This window comes from Triticum dicoccoides, chromosome 1A (assembly GCF_002162155.2).
Source record: "Triticum dicoccoides isolate Atlit2015 ecotype Zavitan chromosome 1A, WEW_v2.0, whole genome shotgun sequence".
NCBI lineage: Eukaryota > Viridiplantae > Streptophyta > Magnoliopsida > Poales > Poaceae > Triticum > Triticum dicoccoides.
In genome coordinates, this window is record NC_041380.1 from 553264833 (window position 1) to 553285672 (window position 20840).

The following is a 20840-nucleotide window of genomic DNA, read 5'->3' on the forward strand; positions in this document are numbered from 1 at the left end:
CTGAGTGATGTTCGAGGCTACCAGGGGAAACTCTGGGCTAGCTTACCCGACGTCTGGCTCATCCGGTGTGCCCTGAGAACGAGATATGTGCAGCTCCTATCGGGATTTGTTGGCACATCTGGGTGGCTTTGCTAGTCTTGTTTTACCATTGTCGAAATGTCTTGTAACCGGGATTTCGAGCCTGATCGGGTCTTCCAGCTAGAAGGAATATCCTTCGTTGACCGTGAGAGCTTGTGATGGGCTAAGTTGGGACACCCCTGCAGGGGTTTGAACTTTCGAAAGCCGTGCCCGCGGTTACGGGCAGATGGGAATTTGTTAATGTCCGGTTGTAGAAAACCTGAAGTTGACCTTAATTAAAATACATCAACCGTGTGTGTAACCGTGATGGTCTCTTCTCGGCGGAGTCCGAGAAGTGAACACGGTGTTGGAGTTATGCTTGACGTAGGTTGTTCTAGGATCACTTCTTGATCATAGTTGTTCGACCGTGCTTTTGCATTCTCTTCTCGCTCTCTTTTGCGAATAGGTTAGCCACCATATATGCTAGTCGCTTGCTGCAGCTCCACCTCATACATGTTACCCTTCCTATAAGCTTAAATAGTCTTGATCGCGAGGGTGTGAGATTGCTGAGTCCCCGTGACTCACAGATACTTCCAAAACTAGTTTGCAGGTGCCGATGATACCGTGCAGGTGACGCCACTGAGCTCAGGAGGAGCTCGATGAAGATCTTGTCCTTTGTGTTGTTTCATTCTAGTTGATCAGTAGTGGAGCCCAGTCGGGACGATCGGGGATCTATGTAACTTTTGGGGTAGTCTTATTTTATTTTGGTTCCGTAGTCGGACCTTGATTGTATCTGGATGATGTAATGCTTTATTCATGTAATTGTGTGAAGTGGCGATTGTAAGCCAACTATGTATCTCTTTCCCTTATGTATTACATGGTTTGTGTGAAGATTACCTCACTTGCGGCATTGCTTTCAATGCGGTTATGCCTCTAAGTCGTGCTTCGACACGTGGGAGATATAGCCGCATCAAGGGCGTTACACTTATAATAGGAAAAGCGCTCCCGAGGACACATGGGGATATCGTCAAGCTAGTTTTCATCACGTTCATATGATTCGTGTTCGATACTTTGATAATTTGATATGTGGGTGGACCGGTGCTTGGGTGCTGTTCTTACTTGAACAAGCATCCCACTTATGATTAACCTCTATTGCAAGCATCCGCAACTACAACAAAAGTATTAAGGCAAACCTAACCATAGCATGAAACATATGGATCCAAATCAGCCCCTTACGAAGCAACGCATAAACTAGGGTTTAAGCTTCTGTCACTCTAGCAACCCATCATCTACTTATTAGTTGCCAATGCCTTCCTCTTGGCCCAAATAATGGTGAAGTGTTATGTAGTCGACGTTCACATAACACCACTAGAGGCTAGACAACATACATCTTATCAAAATATCAAACGAATACCAAATTCACATGACTACTCATAGCAAGACTTCTCCCTTGTCCTCGGGAACAAACGTAATTACTCACGAAGCATATTCATGTTCATAATCAGAGGGGTAATAATATGCATATAGGATCTGAACATATGATCTTCCACCAAATAAACCAACTAGCATCAACTACAAGGAGTAATCAACACTACTAGCAACCTACTAGCACCAATCCCGGACTTTGAGACAAGAATTGGATACAAGAGATGAACTAGGGGTTGGAGATGAGATGGTGCTGGTGAAGATGTTGATGGAGATTGCCCTCTCCCGATGAGAGGAGTGTTGGTGATGACGATGATGATGATTCCCCCCTCCCGGAGGGAAGTTTCCCCGGCAGAACAGCTCTGTCGGAGCTCTATATTGGATCCGCTAAGGTTCCGCCTCGTGGCGGCGGAGTCTCATCCCGAAAAGTTCCTTCTTATTTTTTCTCATCGAAAGACCTCATATGGGAGAAGATGGGCATCGGAGAGCCACCAGGGGGCCCACGAGGTAGGGGGCGCGCCCTAGGGGGGCGCCCCCACCCTTGTGAGAAGGGTGTGGCCCCCCTGGCCTTCATCTTTGGTGTGGATTTTTCTTTATTTCTTTTAAGATGTTCCATGGAGTTTCAGGACTTTTGGAGTTGCGCAGAATAGGTCTCTAATATTTGCTCCTTTTCCAGACAAGAATTCCAGCTGCCGGCATTCTCCCTCTTTATGTAAACCTTGTAAAATAAGAGAGAATAGCCATAATTATTGTGACATAAAGTGAAATAACAGTCCATAATGCGATAAATATCGATATAAAAGCATGATGCAAAATGGACGTATCACGGAGGTGTTGGTGAAGATCGCGATGATGATGATGATGGCCATGGCGGTGTTCCGACGCCACCGGAGGAGAGGGGGAGAGGGGCCCCCTTTTTCCTATTCTTCCTTGACCTCATCCCTAGATGCGAGAAGGGTTTCCCCTCTGGTCCTTGGCCTCCATGGCATGGGAGGGGCGAGAGCCCCTTAGAGATTGGATCTATCTCTCTGTTTCTCTCTGGTTCTGCGTTCTGTTCTGGCTCTGTTTCACCGTTTCGTGTATATATATGGAGATCCATAACTCCGATTGGCCTGAAACCTTCGCCATGATTTTTTTTCGATATTAGCTTTCTTGCGGCAAAAGAAGAGCGTCAACTGCCTTATGGTGGGCTCACGAGGGTAGGGGCACGCCCTAAGGGGGGGCCCTGCCTCATGACCACCTCGGGCACTGGTTCGCGTTGATTTTCCTTCCGAATTTTCCATATTTTCCAAAAATAAGCTCCGTCCGTTTTTATCCCGTTTGGACTCCGTTTGATATGGATATTTTGCGAAACCAAAAACATGCAACAAACAGGAACTGGCACTGGGCACTGGATCAATATGTTAGTCCCAAAAATAATATAAAAAGTTGTCAAAAAGTATATGAAAGTTGAATAATATTGGCATGGAACAATCAAAAATTATAGATACGACGGAGACGTATCAGCATCCCCAAGCTTAATTCCTGCTCGTCCTCGAGTAGGTAAATGATAAAAAAATAATTTTTGATGTGGAATGCTACCTAGCATAATCTTGATCATATGTCTAATCATGGCATGAATATTAAGACACGAGTGATTCAAAGCAATAATCTATCTTTTGACATAAAGACAATAATATTTCAAGCATACCAACCAAGCAATTATGTCTTATTGAAATAACATAGCCAAAGAAAGCTCATCCCTACAAAATCATATAGTCTGTCTATGCTCCATCTTCACCACACAAAATATTTACATCATGCACAACCCCGATGACAAGCCAAGCAATTGTTTCATACTTTTGACGTTCTCAAACCTTTTCAACTTCCATGCAATACATGAGCGTGAGCCATGGACATAGCACTTTAGGTGGAATAGAATATGATGGTGGGGGTTATGTGGAGAAGACAAAGAAGGAGAAAGTCTCACATCAACTAGGCGTATCAACGGGCTATGGAGATGCCCATTAATAGATATCAATGTGAGGAGTAGGGATTGACATGCAACGGATGCACTAAGAGCTATAAGTGTATGAAAGCTCAAACTGGAAACTAGTGGTGTGCAACCAACTTGCTTGCTCATGAAGACCTTGGGCGTTTGAGGACCAACTTGCTTGCTCATGAAGACCTTGGGCGTTTGAGGAAGCCCATCATCGGAATATACAAGCCAAGTTCTATAATGAAAATTCCCACTAGTATATGAAAGTGAAAGCATAGGATACTCTCTCTATGAAGAACATGGTGCTACTCTGAAGCACAAGTGTGGTAAAAGGATAGTAACATTGCCCCTTCTCTCTTTTTCTCTCATTTTTTTATTTTCTCTCTTCTTTTATTTTTTTGGTGGGCTTCTTTGGCCTCTTTTTTTATTTGGGCTTCTTTGTCCTCTTTTATTTTTTTGTAAAGTCCGGAGTCTCATCCCGACTCTATGGGGGAATCATAGTCTCCATCATCCTTTCCTCACTGGGGCAATGCTCTAATAATGATGATCATCACACTTTTATTTACTTACAACTCAATATTACAACTCGATATCTAGAAGAAAGATATGACTCTATATGAATGCCTCCGGCGGTGTACCGGGATATGCAATGATCTAGCGTAGCAATGACATCAAAAAACGGACAAGCCATGAAAACATCATGCTAGCTATCTTACGATCATGCAAAGCAATATGACAATAAATGCTCAAGTCATGTATATGATGATGATGGAAGTTGCATGGCAATATTTCTCGGAATGGCTATGGAAATGCCATAAGGTAGGCATGGTGGCTGTTTTGAGGAAGGTATAATGAGGCTTATGTGTGACAAAGCGTATTGTATCATGGGATTTGGATGCAATGGCGAAGTTTGCACCAACTCTCGAGGTGAGAAAGGGCAATGCGCGGTACCGAAGAGGCTAGCAATGATGGAAGGGTGAGAGTGAGTATAATCCATGGACTCAACATTAGTCATAAAGAACTCACATACTTATTGCAAAAATCTATTAGTTATCGAAACAAAGTACTACGCGCATTCTCCTAGGGGGATAGATTGGTAGGAAAAGACCATCGCTCGTCCCCGACCGCCACTCATAAGGAAGACCATCAATAAACACCTCGTGCTCCGACTTCGTTACATAACGGTTCACCATACGTGCATGCTACGGGACTTGCAAACCTCAACACAAGTATTTCTCAATTTCATAATTACTCAACTAGCACGACTCTAATATCACCACCTTTATATCGCAAAACTATTGCAAGGAATCAAACATATCATATTCAGCGATCTACAAGTTTATGTAGGATTTTATGACTAACCATGTGAATGACCAGTTCCTGCCATCTCTCTAGATATAAGTGAAGCAAGAGAGTTTAATTCTTTCTACAAAAGATATGCCCACGCTCTAACAAATATAAGTGAAGCAAAAGAGCATTCCACAAATGGCGGTTGTTTAAGTGAAGAGAAACAGGCAATCCAAACTTCAAATGATATAAGTGAAGCACATGAAGCATTCTATAAAGCCATACTCAAAGAATATAAGTGAAGTGCAAAGAGCATTCTATAAATCAACCAAGGACTATCTCATACCAGCATGGTGCAAAAAAGAAACATGAAAACTAAAGCAAAGACGCTCCAAGATTGCACATATCGCATGAACGAAACGAATCCGAAAACATACCGATACTTGTCGAAGAAAGAGGGGATGCCTCCCCAGCATCCCCAAGCTTAGACGCTTGAGTCTCCTTGAATATTTACTTGGGGTGCCTCGGGCATCCCCAAGATTGAGCTCTTTCCTCTCTTCCTTCTTCTCACATCGAGACCTTCTCGATCATTGAACACTTCATCCACACAAAACTTCAACAGAAAACTCGATAAGATCCGTTAGTATAATAAAGCAAATCACCACTATAAGTATTGTTGCAAACCAATTCATATTTTGTTTTTGCATTATGTCTACTGTAGTATAACTTTTTCATGGCTCAATCCACTGATATAAATTGATAGTTTCATCAAAACAAGCAAACTATGCATCAAAAAAGAATCTGTCTAAAACAGAACAGTCTGTAGAAATCTGAACATTCACCATTCTTCTGATACTTTAAAAATTCTGCCAAAATTAGGAAAAATAAACAATTTGTACGGCAATACAGTTCAAAAAGAACCAGAACCATTTGACGTTCCAGTAAAAAATTAAAATTCATGCACTACAGCCAGAGTTTCTGTCCTGCACTGCACAAACCAACAAGCATCGTAAACATCCTAAAGGCAAACCTTGGCACATTATTTTTATAATACAATGGAATTGTACAAGGGGATAATTATTTTTGTTAAAAAATTTCTGTAATCAAGATTCACAAAGTTTCTGTGAGCATGAACAAAGTTCAAGGAGCTCTCCCACTTCAATAGTGCTTGTCTTTCTCACTTTCACTTTCCTTTTTTAAAAGTTTTGGGTTCCTCTCTTTATTTTTGTTGTTTTAAAACTATATGAAAGCACTCAACAAAAATAAATGACTCTCTAAAACTTCCGGGTTGTCTCCCTGACAGCGCTTTCTTTAAAGCCATTAAGCTAGGCATATAGTGCTCAAGTAGTGAATCCACCCGGATCCCAAGGTATATCAAAGCCAATTTTAATTAACAATGATTTGTAATTTAGTAGTGAGCACAAAGCAACATATATCAAGCAATGACGAAGTCTAACTCTCTTCCTATGCATCGGCATGTCATAAAAGAACAATTCATGCACACCTAGTAAAGGCCAATGCATAGTATAAACAGTTTCTTGCAATTTTATCATGTTGGAAACATAGAGAGGTGGAGATATGGTTCCTCTCTCATAATAATTGCAAGTAGGAGCAGCAAGCACATGCATATTATATTTATCGAAATCATCATGTGCAACGGTAAAAGGCAACCCATCAATATAATCCTTAATAAGTGCAAACGTCTCCAATATAGTATAATCGGGAGAATTCAAAAAGATAATGGGACTATCATGCATGGGTGCAATAGCAACAATTTCATGTTTAACATACGGAACTATAGCAAGTTCATCTCCATAAGCATAATTCATATTGGCATCTTGGCCATAAGCATAGCAAGCATCATCAAAAAGGGATATTTCAAAAGAATCATAGGGATCATAACAGTCATCATAGCAATCATCCTTCGGTAAGTATGAAGGGGAATTAAACAATGTATGAGTTGAAGAGTTACTCTTATTAGAAGGTGGGCACGGGTGATCAATCCGCTCTTCCTCCTTTTGTTCTTCGCTCTCCTCCTCATCTTTTTCATCCAATGAGCTCACAATGTCATCAACTTCTTCTTCCATAGATTCCTGCAAAATATTAGTCTCTTCTTGGACAGCGGAGACTTTCTTAATAAGTGCATTAATTTCATAATTGTATTCATAATTCTCATAGCAATATCTAAGGATAGCTAAATTTTCAGATCTATAACAAGCATCATCAATATCATCAAACTCTTTAAACATAGATTCAATTTCATAAGCACCCATAAAAGCAACAAATTCTTCTATTTGTTCCACATCATAGTAATCATATATACCTCTAGCATAAGAAGCCAAGGTTTCATTATCATTAAATTTGCATGAAAAGGAGAGGTGTGGAGAATTCATCCCAGAGCAACAAGTATAATCATATTCCGAGCATAGTTGTCTAGCATACCACTTCAATATATAAATTTGATCCCATAACAGTTTCCCTTTTTGTGTCAAGCGATAATCCCTAAAGTATTCACGTTGATCCAACGTTACTCCCATTACCAAATTGAATGAGGTTTTCTCAGGATTATCAAAGTGGTACATAATATTTTTCACATATTGAGCATCGAGGGTTTTAGGAGGTTCCCCATCTCCATGAGTAGAAAGTACACCTAGTTTTTTTGTATTTCGTGTTCCATATCCATAACTAAAGATAAAGAACAACTAAGAACAACAAATAAAAATTACTTAGTGATAAAGCAAACAAGCACACACGGGAATATTCACCCCACGCTATTGCTCCCGGCAACGGCGCCAGAAAAAGGTCTTGATAACCCACAAGTATAGGGGATCGCAACAGTTTTCGATAAGTAAGAGTGTCGAACCCAACGAGGAGCTAAAGGTAGAACAAATATTCCCTCAAGTTCTATCGATCACCGATACAACTCTACGCACGCTTGACGTTCGCTTTACCTAGAACAAGTATGAAGCTAGAAGTACTTTGTAGGTGTTTTTCGAAAAGGCTTGCAAGAAAGTAAAGAGCACGAAAATAAAACTAGGGGCTGTTAAGGTAAAGAAGCAACTAAAGTAAATATAGCGAGTGTGGAAAAGTGGTGGTAGGAGTTGCGAAATTGTCCCTTAAGCAATTGACTACTTTACTATACCGATAGCAAGTATTATGTGGGAGAGGCCACTGCTAGCATGTCATCCCTTACTTGGAATTCTATGCACTTATGATTGGAACTATTAGCAAGCATCCGCAACTACTAATGTTCATTAAGGTAAAACCCAACCATACCATTAAGATATATTGGTCCCCCTTCAATCTCGTATGCATCAATTTCTATGCTAGGTTGAAGCTTCTGTCACTCTTGCCCTCCAATACATAGTCCTATCAACATACAACTAACCCTATGGTGTGATCCACGCGCGCGCTCATATGATGGGCACCAAAGGACAGCAACATAACCACAAGCAAATTAAATTAATCATAGCAATTCATCAATCACCGATAGGACAATGAAAATCTACTCAGACATCATAGGATGGCAACACATCATTGGATAATAATATGAAGCATAAAGCAACATGTTCAAGTAGAGGGTACAACGGGTTGCGGGAGAGTGGACCGCTGTAGATAGAGGGGGGAAAGTGATGGAGATGTTGGTGAAGATGGCGGAGGTGTTGGTGAAGATCGCGGTGATGATGATGATGGCCACGGCGGCGTTCCGGCGCCACCGGAGGAGAGGGGGAGAGGGCCCCCCTTCTTCCTCTTCTTCCTTGACCTCCTCCCTAGATGGGAGAAGGGTTTCCCCTCTGGTCCTTGGCCTCCATGGCAAGGGAGGGGCGAGAGCCCCTCCGATATTGGATATATCTCTCTGTTTCTCTCTGGTTCTGTGTTCTGTTCTGGCTCTGTTTCACCGTTTTGTATATATATATGGAGATCCGTTAACTCCGATTGGCCTGAAACCTTCATCGTGATTTTTTCCCGAATATTAGCTTTCTTGCGGCAAAAGAAAAGCGTCAACCGCCTTACGGTGGGCTCACGAGGGTAGGGGGCGCGCCCTAAGGGGGGGGGCCTGCCTCGTGACCACCTCAAGCACTGGTTCGCGTTGATTTTCCTTCCGAATTTTCCATATTTTCCAAAAATAAGCTCCGTCCGTTTTTATCCCGTTTGGACTCCGTTTGATATGGATATTCTACGAAACCAAAAACATGCAACAGACATGAACTGGCACTGGGCACTGGATCAATATGTTAGTCCCAAAAATAATATAAAAACTTGCCAAAAAGTATATGAAAGTTGAATAATATTGGCATGGAACAATCAAAAATTATAGATACGACGGAGACGTATCAGTATCCTCGGCACAGACGGGGGAGGGGGGGTTGAGGACGTACTCTCAGTTCCGTGCGCCAGACCCGGTGGGCATGTCACATCTTTGGGGGATCTAGTCCAAAGACCTCGTCACAATCTCCCTGCCGGTATACCAAATGGTGTACTATACCAGCGGCCACTGGTGGCATAAAGACGAAATTGTGTCGTGTGGGTAAAGTGTACGACCTCTACATAGTGTAAAACTATTCGAGTAGCTGTGTCCACGGTCATGGACAACACATGAATCTTTCTTGACGTACATGACCTGTCTTGCTTATTCCCTCTTTGCCCCTATTCTTGAAACCTATGAAGGACGTGAGTTGATCGAGGATCCTCATTTGATGAAAGTTATTCTGGAGATAAAACATATTTTCATCTAAAACTGCTTTTATCCAACTACTTTGTTTGTCAAATAAAATTAGCTTTATGCAAATGAGCCATACAACCTTTCTTTGGAGCCACATGTAGCTATTAGGTCCTTCCCCGAAGGAGGCATGTTGAGTATGTAATATACTCATGGCAATAATTTTGTTGACAACAGAGTTGCATGGAGATGACGGTGATGACCATGACTACTATGGCGATCTGTAGGAGTGAGGTCACGTGGACTACATCGACTGCCTGTGGCTGAGATGAAGTCGCTACGCATTTTACTTTCCGCTGTTTTCTGGTTGTAATAAATGTCATGATACATTTCACTAGGTATGTCTTGTGAAAAATATACTACTTGTAATACTTTTATATATTGTGCAATGCATTTCACTGTATTGTCAACAATAATCCCGGGGTTGACACTTAAACACAGGAGGATCTGGAAGATGATTTCGGGTTCTTACAATCTACCAAATGCCTGCCTCGCACAAAGGTTTGTACTAGCTGACATAGGACCCAGGGCATGCTGGTGTGCCATGTAGGCAGCCTATACGCATGCATACGTGAATTGTGACCGTATTTGCACGCTCGCGCAAGTTTAATGACTAGAATCATATATTTTACAAGTTTATGCACCAAACTGACCGTCACGTGCAAGTCGTAAGGCTTCCGATGTATTTACCTTGATAATTCGCTTGGTGAGTAAGAATGGTTCTCGAAATGGAAGAAAACAATTGAACATCAAGAATTAGTCCCTGTTTGGTTGGGATTTTTCATGGCTTCCGTTGCTGACAAGCCAACGAAATGGACAGATTCCCGAACGTGCTTGCCACGAATCCTTCGAAAATAACTCGAAGTAGTGACTTACAGAAACATCAGTAGTTCGGCGTGTGTGCTACAACAGTCAAACTGAAAAACTAACGACGCGTTTGGTTCAGCGAGATGGTGCGGTTTCTGATCCCCACGCTTTCTGAAAACGGTAGATTGCGTTTGGTTTGCGTGCTAGGTCTTTGGCAACAGCGGTTTCCGATACGCGGCTTCGCAAAGTCCAAACTAGCCGAGCGAAGGGTGATTAGCAAACCGGGCGAAACCGAACGAATCAAACAAAGCCAGTATCCGTAAAAAAGAATCGGAAGCAGCGCTTCCCCATACCGAAACCGATTACGTTACCTGAGCAGCAACCAAACGCGTCGTAAATTCTTTTCTAAAATGGTCATTTATATGTAAAATCAGTTTTAAGATGAATTAGCACATAAATAATTTACAGGGCTTCAGGGCATTTACAAATAATTCATGTACTAGTAGTAGTAAAACAATCGTTTCTATCAATCACCGAAAGTCTTCTCTTCTTGTCAAAAAAGAACCAACTAATTTCGTCGATTCTCGTTTGGGCTGAGGTTTTCGTGTGGGACGTGGGCGGCAAAGAGCAAAATATTGCCGCGCCTGCTGAGAGTCCATTTTCGTTTCATCTGCCTCTCCACGATCCGGCTGACTCGACTCCAACCAATCAGAGCGCGGGATCCCCCCTCCCACGGATCACTCCCCCGAACCCAGATCCGAGCCGTCCACGCACGACGCATCCAACGCTCTACGCCCCACCATCCCTCCCGGAAAACCAAAACCCACGGGCGCTCCCCGCTCCAATCCCCCGCCCGCTCGGCGCTCCCCTCCTTCCCTATTTAACGCCGCCCATTCCCCTTCTTCCTCCTCACTCCAATCCCCCAACCCTCCCAGCGCTCCCCCCTCCTCAACAACCTCCCGGCGCATCTCCGACTCCATGGCCCGCACCAAGCAGACGGCGAGGAAGTCCACCGGCGGCAAGGCGCCGAGGAAGCAGCTGGCGACCAAGGCCGCCCGCAAGTCCGCCCCGGCCACCGGCGGCGTCAAGAAGCCGCACCGCTTCCGCCCCGGCACCGTCGCGCTCCGCGAGATCCGCAAGTACCAGAAGAGCACCGAGCTGCTCATCCGCAAGCTCCCCTTCCAGCGCCTGGTGAGGGAGATCGCCCAGGACTTCAAGACCGACCTCCGCTTCCAGTCCTCCGCCGTCTCCGCCCTGCAGGAGGCCGCCGAGTCCTACCTCGTGGGGCTCTTCGAGGACACCAACCTCTGCGCCATCCACGCCAAGCGCGTCACCATCATGCCCAAGGACATCCAGCTTGCCCGCCGCATCCGTGGAGAGAGGGCCTAGGCCGCAATCTGTGCGCCGTGAGTGTTTAGGTCCACCTTAGCCTTTGTCCAGCGTTGGAAATGTATGCGTGCTAGTGTGTTGTTCGTTCCATGGTGGATGTAGTGTGTCTGATCTGATGTCACCGTCTCGCTGCCATCAGTAACTGAAATGAAAATGTTGCATTCTGTTCTCGGATCTGTGCCTCTTGGTGTGAGCCTGTCATTGAATGTGATGCAGGAAACGGTGGATCTGATTATTCCGATTTGTGAAATTTTCTGCTGGTTTTAGCTACTTTGTCCTAAATAAATTGCTTCAAGTTTTTAGCTTGGATGATGCCTTGGCTGTATTAAATTTCGTAATCACTAGTAATCTTGTTGATTGCCTCAGAACCTGAATGAACAGCTTTGGCTTGTTCAGTTCTGTGTGTCCATCTGCTCTATGTTGTTTATTTGCCTTTATCCTGTAATTCCTTTTGATCCCTGTGACTGCTGCAATCAACTCTCACCTGTACCACGATGCTAACGACTGGTAAATTAGGACAAGAGATGTTTTTATTGTGCACTGCTCATACCGTACATACTGTCTTTAACACAACTGTATCAAATTAGGACAAGATCTGATGGATTACTTGCACCTGCAAATGACAGCGTCATAATGTTGTCAACGGTGTGGCTGAGGCAGAAGGTGTAACTAAAGATGATGCAGGCTTCTGCTCCAGATCAGAAAGGTGAACACATGTTTGCCTGTATTAAGATATTTTCAGTAATTTAATGCTGAAATGATACATCTCCTGCTCTTTCACATAATTCTGTTGGCATCTAGTTTATTGTTTACATGTACCCATATCCGATAGGGACGAGGAAGCTCTAAAGTACTTTAGGGATATCAAATGCTACATAATTAGTGAGCCAAAGGGTTTCAAGCTTGAATTTCACTTCAATACTAATCCAATCTTTTAAGAACGGATTGCTTACAAAAAGAAGATGAACCAGTCCTAAATAAAGCCATTAGGTAATTATTATTTCAACTCACATGCTCTATTTGTATTATTGTTTTCCCACTATTTTAATGTTTAGGTGGTTTTCTAGTACTAAATTTATCCTTGGAAGCGCTTGACACGGAAGGTGCTAAAAAAGAAGCCAAAGAAGGGGTCAAAGAACGATATACCTATCACCACGCCACTGCCTATCATGGAAACTGAAAATTGTGAGAGCTTCTATAAATTCTTTGGGCTCCATGCGTGTGCTAGTGCTTTGTAAAGCTCGTTGTATTTCTTGCCATGGTGTATGTGTTATGCCTCATCTGATACTAGTGTTACCACCTATGGTCATCAGCAATTGTTTTGGTCTCATCCAATGCAAGTGCTTTCTCATTGCTTTTTTTTCCTTGTATGTATGCGAGCCTGTCCTCAGATCCCAACTATGTGAGATTTCCTGCAGGTTTTAGCATGTGTCCTAAATTGCTCTGATTTTCACATTCAGTAGTGTGGTTTGCTGAGTCTGAACCTGAACGAACAGCATGTTAAAATGCTCTTCAGTTGCTTATGTTTGGCATTGTTTGATGTTCAGTGCACAGATTCTTGTTGAACCTAATGGTATAACAATACTCAATTCTCTGAACCCTGCTCTTGTCCTGTATCATCTCAAATCTACAAACCTAGTTAAGGGTACAGTACAAGTTACGTGGATGTCTTCTCTTCAGTTCTTACAAGTTCAGGAAAGCTGCAGATTTCCACACCGTGATTATAATAATGGGTGTATCACTCACACAATTCCTAACAAACTATTCTTCCACGTTCAGAGAAAATGTTACATCTGCATCTCCTGTGAACTTGCTACAGGTTGGTCGTTCCCGGGGCTGATCAGACACTAGAACGTCACGAAAGCGCTGGCCACAAATTGTCGGAATCTCATGCTGTCCCTGGAAAAATACAATGTTTAGGTAGAATATGTATGCTGAAGATTGGAGACGCTCAGGAGTATAAAGGTAAGATGTGTTCTATCATAACAAGTAAATAAGCAGCTCAACTCCATTGTATCAGTGAGAAGTGACCGTAGGGGAAGTTAACAGTCTGATCTTAAACATCAATGCCTGTCTCCCTGATTTCAGCAAACGGTTTGGTTTATCCATCCCACTGGATAGATATCTCTCTGAAAATGTTTCCAAAATTTCTTGGGTTTCAACATGTCCTGTGGATAGACATGTTCTTTTGAAGGGAAGGTTTAAAAATATCCATCCGTCAATGCGTGTTTGGGTTAGATTGGTCCAAAGAGATTTTTAGGACCTCAATTTGATGCTTTATTGGCCATCCAATTTTTCCTAAATTCAAATTCTTCTTACTATTATCTTACACGATAACATACAGACTTCACAACACCTCTTCTTCATTTGCCCTCTGCTTGATGTTTTTTCTTTCTCCAGTAGACTCCTCAACTAAAGAATTCCGAAAAGATGACGGTTAAACAAAGCGTTGTGGTACCAGTAGGTTTACTGTTGTGGTGAACATTAATAAATTGTACCTTGGGATATATATTGCCTTCCGCAGCTGCAGTAAGACTATTCCAGTTTTGAAGGATTAGAGACCATATATACTGACTCTTACTGCTAAAAAAGATTATTGATGCAGCAAGAAACTGTTTACTGACTTGAAACAATTGGAAAGAGACATATTGCATACCACCATGAAAGTCTCAGCTAGTACCTTTTGCAGAATAAACATATTCCTATATGCGTCGGCTCAAACTTCGGTGGTTTAAATACATGTGTAGATAAAGAAATCAAAAGTAATTTGAAAATCTTGCAGATTTCTGAAGACTTAAGTTTGGATTTTTAGATTCTCTTTGGCAAGAAAATTGATAAGGCAAATCACCCAAAATTCAGAAACCGTAATTTGCATTGCGTTTATGCCCCTTTCTATTTTGTTATCACTACTACAAGACATCTGAAAAAGAGGATAGAGTCCAGAGATGCAAATAATACCCAATGTTTTGTTAGACAGAGTCTCAGAGGTACTTATATAATCCTGTACCCTTATGATCATGAAAATGAAATTGAAGGAATGCCGCATGTTCACCATTTAACCACAATCAACAAAAATATGTGTAACATAAGTCAATGCCCAAGTTGCCAAGATAAACACCATTTTATAACTTGCAGTACTGTTTTCTGCCCATCTCAAAAGTAAAAAAAAAAAAAACTGCTTGGGATTGACAAACCTTCTTAACTCAGATGTCTGGGTACCAGGTAGCTATTCCCTGGACCAACAAAAAATGCTTGTTAGTGAGGACTTTGCACAATAAATGTAAATGTAGTTAAGTTATATAGGAGCCAGTGCATTCTATTTTCATGTTTGTACCTATGTCTTTCCCTTCCTCTTCCTTGTTTTCTTATTCTCCTCATTGGATTTATTTGCATCAGCTTCTCCATCATTTAATTCCCTAACACAGTATTTTTCTCAGAGCACACAATCAATGAAATGACACTTCTAACCCACCAGGATATACACCACAAGAAGAACATGGTAATAACATCAGGTGATGGAAACTAACTTATCACATTAGGCCATGGAAGCAGCAGGATAAATAATTGGACATCCCAACTTGCAATGATAAATCACATAAAGAGGACATGATAGCACTTAGCAGCATGATATCTTGCAGTAAAAATGCTCCATGTGAATTGTAATCAACATCAGCAGTACTATATAATTGAAAGTTCAGACTTGAGTACTAGAGTACCAGGCATGTAAAAGAAGTTAGATTTGTTAAAAGAACCGATCCAACAGCAGCTAGGGCCTCTGCAGCTATCTAGCGCCACTTGAGACTAGTAGGAAATGAAAAATGACAAGAAAAAATAACCATAGGAAGTTGAAGCTGATGAAAAATTCTTTGTCACAAAAGAACAGGGGGATGTTATAGAGCTACCAAAGGACAGTGCTACAGACTGACATAACAAAAAAACTTGCGTTGAAAAAAATGAACTGACAAGAAGGTAAAGATATTGCTACTGGTCGAAAATAGACTTTACTGTGGCCTGGTGAACCATAAATTGCATAGGATAAAGCACATGGAAAATAGGCATTCCAAATACTAGTCGAGGCCGCCTAGGCCTACCTCATGGTGCTGTTTGAGGACACCAACCTCTGCGCCATCCACCCCAAGCACTTCACCATCATGCCCAAGGACATCCAACTCGCCCGCCACATCCGTGGTGAGAGCATAGGCTGCTCCATGCGTTGCCTTTAGGTCCTTACCAGTGGAAATGTGTGCGCTACTAGTGTCTTGGAGAGTTAATTTTTGTAGTTCTTTTTACCATATCGTTTTCATCAGCAATTGAAAAATATGTTGCCTATCTGGTCTCTGACATGTGCTTTCTCATTGCCTGTTTTTTCTTACGTGACACTGTCCTCCAATCCCAACTTGTGAAAATCTAGCCTGTCCAACATCGCTCTGATTTTTAGCACTCTTACACATTATCTCTTTCCTGCGTCCGAACCTGAACGAACAACATCTTAGTATGCTCGTCTTCAGTTCCGTGTATTGACCAATTGCATAAAGGGATGAAAACGGAGCGGAAGCAGACGGAACTGGGTGCTACCATATTTTTTTTCATTTTTTTTGCAGAAGCAGAAACGAATACGGAAACCCCGGAAATGAATACGGAAACAAATACTACCGGATACAGACACGAAGCAAATACAGAGCGGACACGGAAACAAAACGGTGTGTTGACTGGAACCTAAAACCCCCTTGAATCATAGAGAAATACACACAAAAAACAAAGAAATTTAAGAAATTGTTAACATGGCTACATGATAATATGGTTGTGTTGGCATCATAGGGTAGTATTGTAATAGTACATGACAATTTCGTATTGTGTCTAGTTGAGAATGTGTGTGGAAGTAAAAGTTGATCCTCAAATGATCTAGTCTGCTCATTGTGTCATTGTGTGTTGTTTGGTAATTGGGCTACAAAGCAGCTATGGGCCTATAGTAGAAACGGAAATTCCATATTCACGGAAACGGAAAGTTCCGTTTCCACGTCTGTTCCACTGGAAAACACCGTTCCGTTTTTGTTTCCGTTTCTGCATAAAAAATTCCACTTCCATTTCCATTTTGCAAATTTCCGTTTTCATTTTCATATTTCCTCTCCGTTTCCATTTTTCCTCCGGAAAAGCGAAAACTTTCCACTCCATTTTCATCCCTATGCATAATAGTGGCAGTATGTTAGTCCACAGATTCAGTCTCGTGCAATATTCCCACAGTCTGTTTTTCTCACCAAATGGTTCCCGGCTCTGTATTTCCTACCGGTTTGAGCTAAATCGCCCTGATTCTAGCTTAAAGTATCCCTTGGCCGTGTCAAATTTCGTGTTCAGTAATCTAGTTTGCTACCTCTGAACCTGAGTGAACATATGTTCATATGCTCATTCAATTCTGTGCTATATAACCGTATCAGTATGTTTGATGTCCACTGCACAGATTCTTGGAAGGGCCTCCTGATGATGTACCGATATGTTCATGCTTGTCCTCCTGATCGTCCCAGCTGGCACTGTGCCTCCAGTTTTTGTTTGGATGGCTGATGCAGTTTTGCTGACTGTTGTATGCTCGATTATGGGTCACGGACCATTTTGTTTCATGATTATAGTATCCTGATGGGCGCTGAACTAAGATGGTTTCAGTTATGTTTTTGTGCTGCAACAATTAGCATGATATAGTCCACAGGGATCTTCTAGAATTAATTATGTTACTGTATTTTATTATTTTGTGAATCCACTCTCTTGAATGAAGAAGTGAAGTGACTGTGGGCAATTGTAACCTTTCGCAATGGTGTAATAAGTTAGGCCCATTTTTCTTTCTGTCTGCAAACACAATATTTCTTTGTCAATCTTTCCAAGGGAATCTTTGTAGTGATCTTTCTAATGTTGTGATAACTTGTGTTCGTTTTTATCTTCTAGTTGAAAATTGCTGAAGATGAATGAAGCCACATCTTGAGGGAGCTCCAGAGCTAGCTGAAGGACATGAATATGTCAGTGGATGTGAAAGCAATTTCAGACTCGAATTGAAGTTATTTTCTTCTCCCTTTGCACCTGTAATAACAACGTGCCTGTCAGCCATTACCTTGTCTCCCACTTATTTTTTACATGTCCTGAACCTGGAGTCCAAGTTTTTGTGTCCATGCATGATACCCCATGGGAAGGCATTATCATTCAAATCATGCAGGAGAGCTGCATGTATATTCATTAAGAGAGAAAGATGATACGATGTCAAAGAAGGCACAACCAATAACAACGCCCGGCCTAAACGCCATGAGGATCATCAACATGAAAGACGACATCCCGTGAGCAAAATACAGCCAAACCCAACCTAGACTAGTGCAACAGATACAACACAACTACACAAGGCAAAAAGCAAGTACAAACCCAGGGCCGGGTCCATAGTGGCGCAAAAGGTGCGGCCCGCACAGGGCCCAAAATTCTGGAGGGCCCCGTATTTTTTATGCAGGTCTAGTAATAGTTAACGTTACTGGGCCGAGCATTGAGCGACCAGGCCCAATTAAGCGATAGCGACCAGGCCATCGAGCGTCGAGCGCGATCCCTGGACTCCTCCTCCTACTCGATCGCTAGGATTTAGGGTTTAGGGTTTAGGGACGAGGCGGGACGAGGAGTCGATGTCAAGGGCTCCAGGCGGCGACGAGGCCATCGCTACGTGACGAGGCCATCGCGATCGTGCAGTGGTTTGTACTTGCACGCGACGAGGCCATCGCTATGTTATCCGGAAAAAAACTACATCGCTACAGCGTACAGGGATCGGGATCGTGGCTACCCTACACAGGAAAAGAACGCCTCGTCCCTCGCCGCCTGTAGCCCTTGACATCGACTCCTCGTCCCGCCTCGTCCCTCGGTGGCTCTGGCTCGGTCCCTGACTCCCCGGTCCTTATATCAATCGGAATTCGGACTAAGCGACAGGCCGTTGGCCGCTGCCGTCGTTTCCTTCATGTCTCCTTTTTAAATTTCAGACTCGTTGACGTCGTCTCGTCAGATTGATCAGCGACCGACTCTAGCTTTCAGGTTCTTAGTGAGTCATTCTTTTTTATTAACTTTGGTTCCTAACTAGTGCAACAAATACAACACAACTACACAAGGCAAAAAGCAAGTACAAACCACTGCACGATCTGAACCCAGCCCCACAGAAACGACCTCAATTTCTATATCATAACGACAACACCGGCTGAAGCACAGGCATCACATGGACATACTCCCTCCGTCCCAAAATAAATGTCTCAACTTTGTATTAGCGTTAGTGTAAAGTTATATTAAAATTAAGACACTTATTTTTGAGACGGATGGAGTAGTATCCACCACGAGCCTTGAGCCGAAACCCTTGCATGCACCAACGGAATGAATGTACGTACGGTACGGTATCAGCATGGATCGGTTCATCAGCTGAAACTTCCGCACACCGTTCCACCTCTAGAATCAAGTCAACTTCTAAATCCATTATTAATACGGGCCAATTAACATCCGCACGTTTTTACACAGGAGGGATTGTGATGAACAGCCTAAACTATGCAGACACTGTTATTCCACAGCAAGTCATAATTAAAATAACTTGATATGATGATCAGTGCGTCTGGAAATGACGCGGACGTGCATCGTTTCGCCCTAGGTTATGTTAGAATTTTGCTAGTAGGTTTTTGGCCCAAAGCCCAACTAAAATTTTGAAATTCTCTTGGCCCATTCATGCACACATATGAGTGGAGTGAGTGAGGCTAAAGTTTAGTCCCACCCCGGAAGTTGAGAGAGAGTTGCACCTCTTTATAAGATGAGCTCTTCTACCACTTGTATGAGCATGAGAAGAGGAGACCTACACGCCACGCCACGCCACGCCTCGCCTCGCCTCGCCACGACGCGCCGTGGGTTGCGGGATTGAGCTGAGCCGATGACAGAGCTATGCACGTTGTCTATATTTTTGTTGCATGGAAAAATTAATGAGTCATTAATTAATAATTAACGGATGCGTTAATTACTGAACCGTTTTCGATTCTTTTGGATCGTGACGACTCGGACGTGGAGTTTACTCCCACGACCTACCCGGCCCGCACTATATAGTCAGGCAGACGTCTACCCTAGCCGCCGCCGCTTCGTATGGTTTCTCACCACCGTTCCAGATCATTGCGCCACCAAGCAAGTCTTCTCCATCCCTCCTTCCGGCGTGCACCGCGAGAAGGGACAGCGGGCCTCCGGAACCCCGCCTCTCGTGATCCTGTACGGGAGAGGGGCGATCAGGTTTTTGGGAAGCGCACTCGCGCGACTGCTGGCAGCGATGACTTCGTGAACGACGACTTCTTCCCCGACCTCGGCAACCTCGTCCTCGACGACATGGGCGACAACTTCAACACCGGCGGTGCTGCACCGTATGTGATTCTATCCTTCCTGTTCAAGATCATGGTAGAATTCATGCTTCTAGTATGTGCCCTAGATGTGATATGTTCATCTGCTATGCTAGTTCGCATGATTAGTTTAATCTCTGCTGCTGTGGTCATGATTTATCTTCTGTTTATTCGGATTAAATCTCGTAGTAATTTGCTCATATTTCCAACAATCCAAAAACCTGATTATAGGCAATTTACTCCGAGTGGTTTTGCTGCGCATCTGAATCCGCCTGCCTTTAAGGGGGCGCAATATAAGAGGTGGCGCATGAGAGCAGTCTACTGGTTTCAGACCATGGGCTGCTATGATGCCACCAAGGGCAAGCCTGAGGGCGATCTTAATCCAGCACAACTGGAAGCTTTTGAGAAGATCGATACCCTCTTTAAAGGCGCTCTTCTGAGTGTTCTTGATGACTCCATTGTGGATTCGTATATGTCGTTTGACAACGGCAAGGACATGTGGGCTGCGCTCGAGGCCAAGTTTGGTGCCTCGGACGCCGGCAGCGAGTTGTACGTCATGAAGCAATTCTATGACTACAAGATGACTGATGAGCGCCCTGTTGTACAGCAGGCTCATGAGATACAGTCGCTCGCAAAAGAACTTGAGTACTTCAAGTGCGTGTTGCCGGACAAATTTGTTGCCGGAGGCATCATTGCCAAGCTTCCACCTTCGTGGAACAATTTTGCTACTTCCCTGAAACACAAGAGACAGGAGTTTTCCGTTGCGGATCTCATTGGTACTCTTGATGTTGAAGAGAAGGCAAGAGAAAAG

The 20840-nt window shown here is 43.1% G+C and overlaps 1 protein-coding gene across 1 annotated transcript; it reads left to right on the top strand.

Annotated features, from left to right (window-relative positions):
* The first annotated feature begins 11166 nt into the window (after positions 1-11166).
* LOC119288799 (histone H3.2-like) lies at positions 11167-11837 on the top strand. Its single transcript, XM_037568341.1, has one exon. The coding sequence runs from the start codon at positions 11253-11255 to the stop codon at positions 11661-11663; it is 411 nt and encodes a 136-aa protein (XP_037424238.1). The 5' UTR covers positions 11167-11252; the 3' UTR covers positions 11664-11837.
* The last annotated feature ends 9003 nt before the right edge of the window (positions 11838-20840 follow it).